We start from the raw sequence: 1,509 nt of genomic DNA, 5'->3' as shown, positions 1-1,509 counted from the left end.
GCTGGAATACAGCTAAAATACAGCTAAAATACAGCTGAAATACAGCTACAATACAGCTGGAATACAGCTAAAATACAGCTAAAATACAGCTGAAATACAGCTACAATACAGCTGGAATACAGCTAAAATACAGCTAAAATACAGCTAAAATACAGCTAAAATACAGCTGAAATACATCTGGAATACAGCTACAATACAGCTGGAATACAGCTGGAATACAGCTGGAATACAGCTGGAATACAGCTAAAATACAGCTGAAATACAGCTGAAATACAGCTGAAATACATCTGGAATACAGCTACAATACTGCTGGAATACAGCTGGAATACAGCTGAAATACAGCTAAAATACAGCTGAAATACAGCTGAAATACAGCTGGAATACAGCTGAAATACAGCTAAAATACAGCTAAAATACAGCTGAAATACAGCTGAAATACAGCTAAAATACAGCTGAAATACAGCTGAAATACAGCTGAAATACAGCTGAAATACAGCTAAAATACAGCTGAAATACAGCTAAAATACAGCTGAAATACACATAAAGTCTATAGACAAAGTTTAAACGTGTAAAGTGTCCTGTCTGGACCTGCATGGACCTGTCTGGACCTGCATGGACCAGCCTGGACCTGTCTGGACCTGCATGGACCAGCCTGGACCTGCCGGTCCTCTCACCTCCTTGCAGCGGGAGTTGAAGGCCTCCTCCAGGGTCCGTCGGGTCTCTGGGACGAAGCATTTCTTCATGGTGGGGAAATAATGAGGATACTTCAGAGTGATCTTCAGCTTGTCTCCATCCTTCTCCAGAGAGGACAGGAAGTCCTCAGGGAGACCACCTGAAACAGCTTCAGTCAGAACAGAGCTGGTGCTGGTGGACCCTGCAGGTTCTGGACTCACCCAGCTGGTCTCTGCTGAAGGACAGGCTGGTGGTGTCCTCGTTCAGGTTCTTGTTGAAGTCGATGCTAAGGTTGCTCAGCTGCTTCTTGATGGTCTTGATCTCCTGTTTCAGAGTCAAACACAGAGGATCTGGATCAGAGGGTCTGAGGTTCTGCTGGTACCCCTCAGGAGGACCAGAACTTCACCTCCTGCGTGTCTCTGGGCAGGTGGAGGCCGTTCCTCCGGCCCAGTTTGATCAGACGCTCCATGTAGCGTTTGGCCTCTGGGCTGAAGCTTTCAGAGCTCGTCTTCTTCTGCAGAGACAAAAACAAGACGACAAATAAAACCAGGAAGCAGGGTGAAGACCCTCCATCTGGACCCCAAAACACCAGAACCTGTGGAGAACTACTGAGCTCTGACAGGATCCTGGGCCTGCTTCTGAAGGAAACTACTGAGCTCAGCAGAAACTGCAAACAAAGAGTCCAAGAAGCAGCTCTGTCAAAATAAAAGCCTGGTTTTACCATTAATTGTTTGTGTCAAAATAAAAGCCTGGTTTTACCATTAATAGTTTGTGTCAAAATAAAAGCCTGGTTTTACCATTAATAGTTTGTGTCAAAATAAAAGCCTGGTTTTACCA

The 1,509-nt window shown here is 44.9% G+C and overlaps 1 protein-coding gene across 1 annotated transcript in view; it reads right to left on the bottom strand.

The window, feature by feature from the left end:
* thop1 (thimet oligopeptidase 1) overlaps window positions 1-1,509 on the bottom strand; it is a gene marked incomplete in the record, with an annotated part of 14,989 nt that overhangs the window by 9,285 nt on the left and 4,195 nt on the right. Inside the window, 3 exon segments of the mRNA XM_014028178.1 lie at window positions 675-832; window positions 894-996; window positions 1,079-1,194. Of these exon segments, the coding sequence (XP_013883632.1) occupies window positions 675-832; window positions 894-996; window positions 1,079-1,194 (377 nt within the window).

Source organism: Austrofundulus limnaeus, unplaced genomic scaffold, assembly GCF_001266775.1.
Source record: "Austrofundulus limnaeus strain Quisiro unplaced genomic scaffold, Austrofundulus_limnaeus-1.0 Scaffold724, whole genome shotgun sequence".
In the NCBI taxonomy this organism is placed as follows: Eukaryota; Metazoa; Chordata; class Actinopteri; order Cyprinodontiformes; family Rivulidae; genus Austrofundulus; species Austrofundulus limnaeus.
Note: the sequence above shows the minus strand (reverse complement) of the source record. Positions and strands in the feature narration are given on the sequence as shown.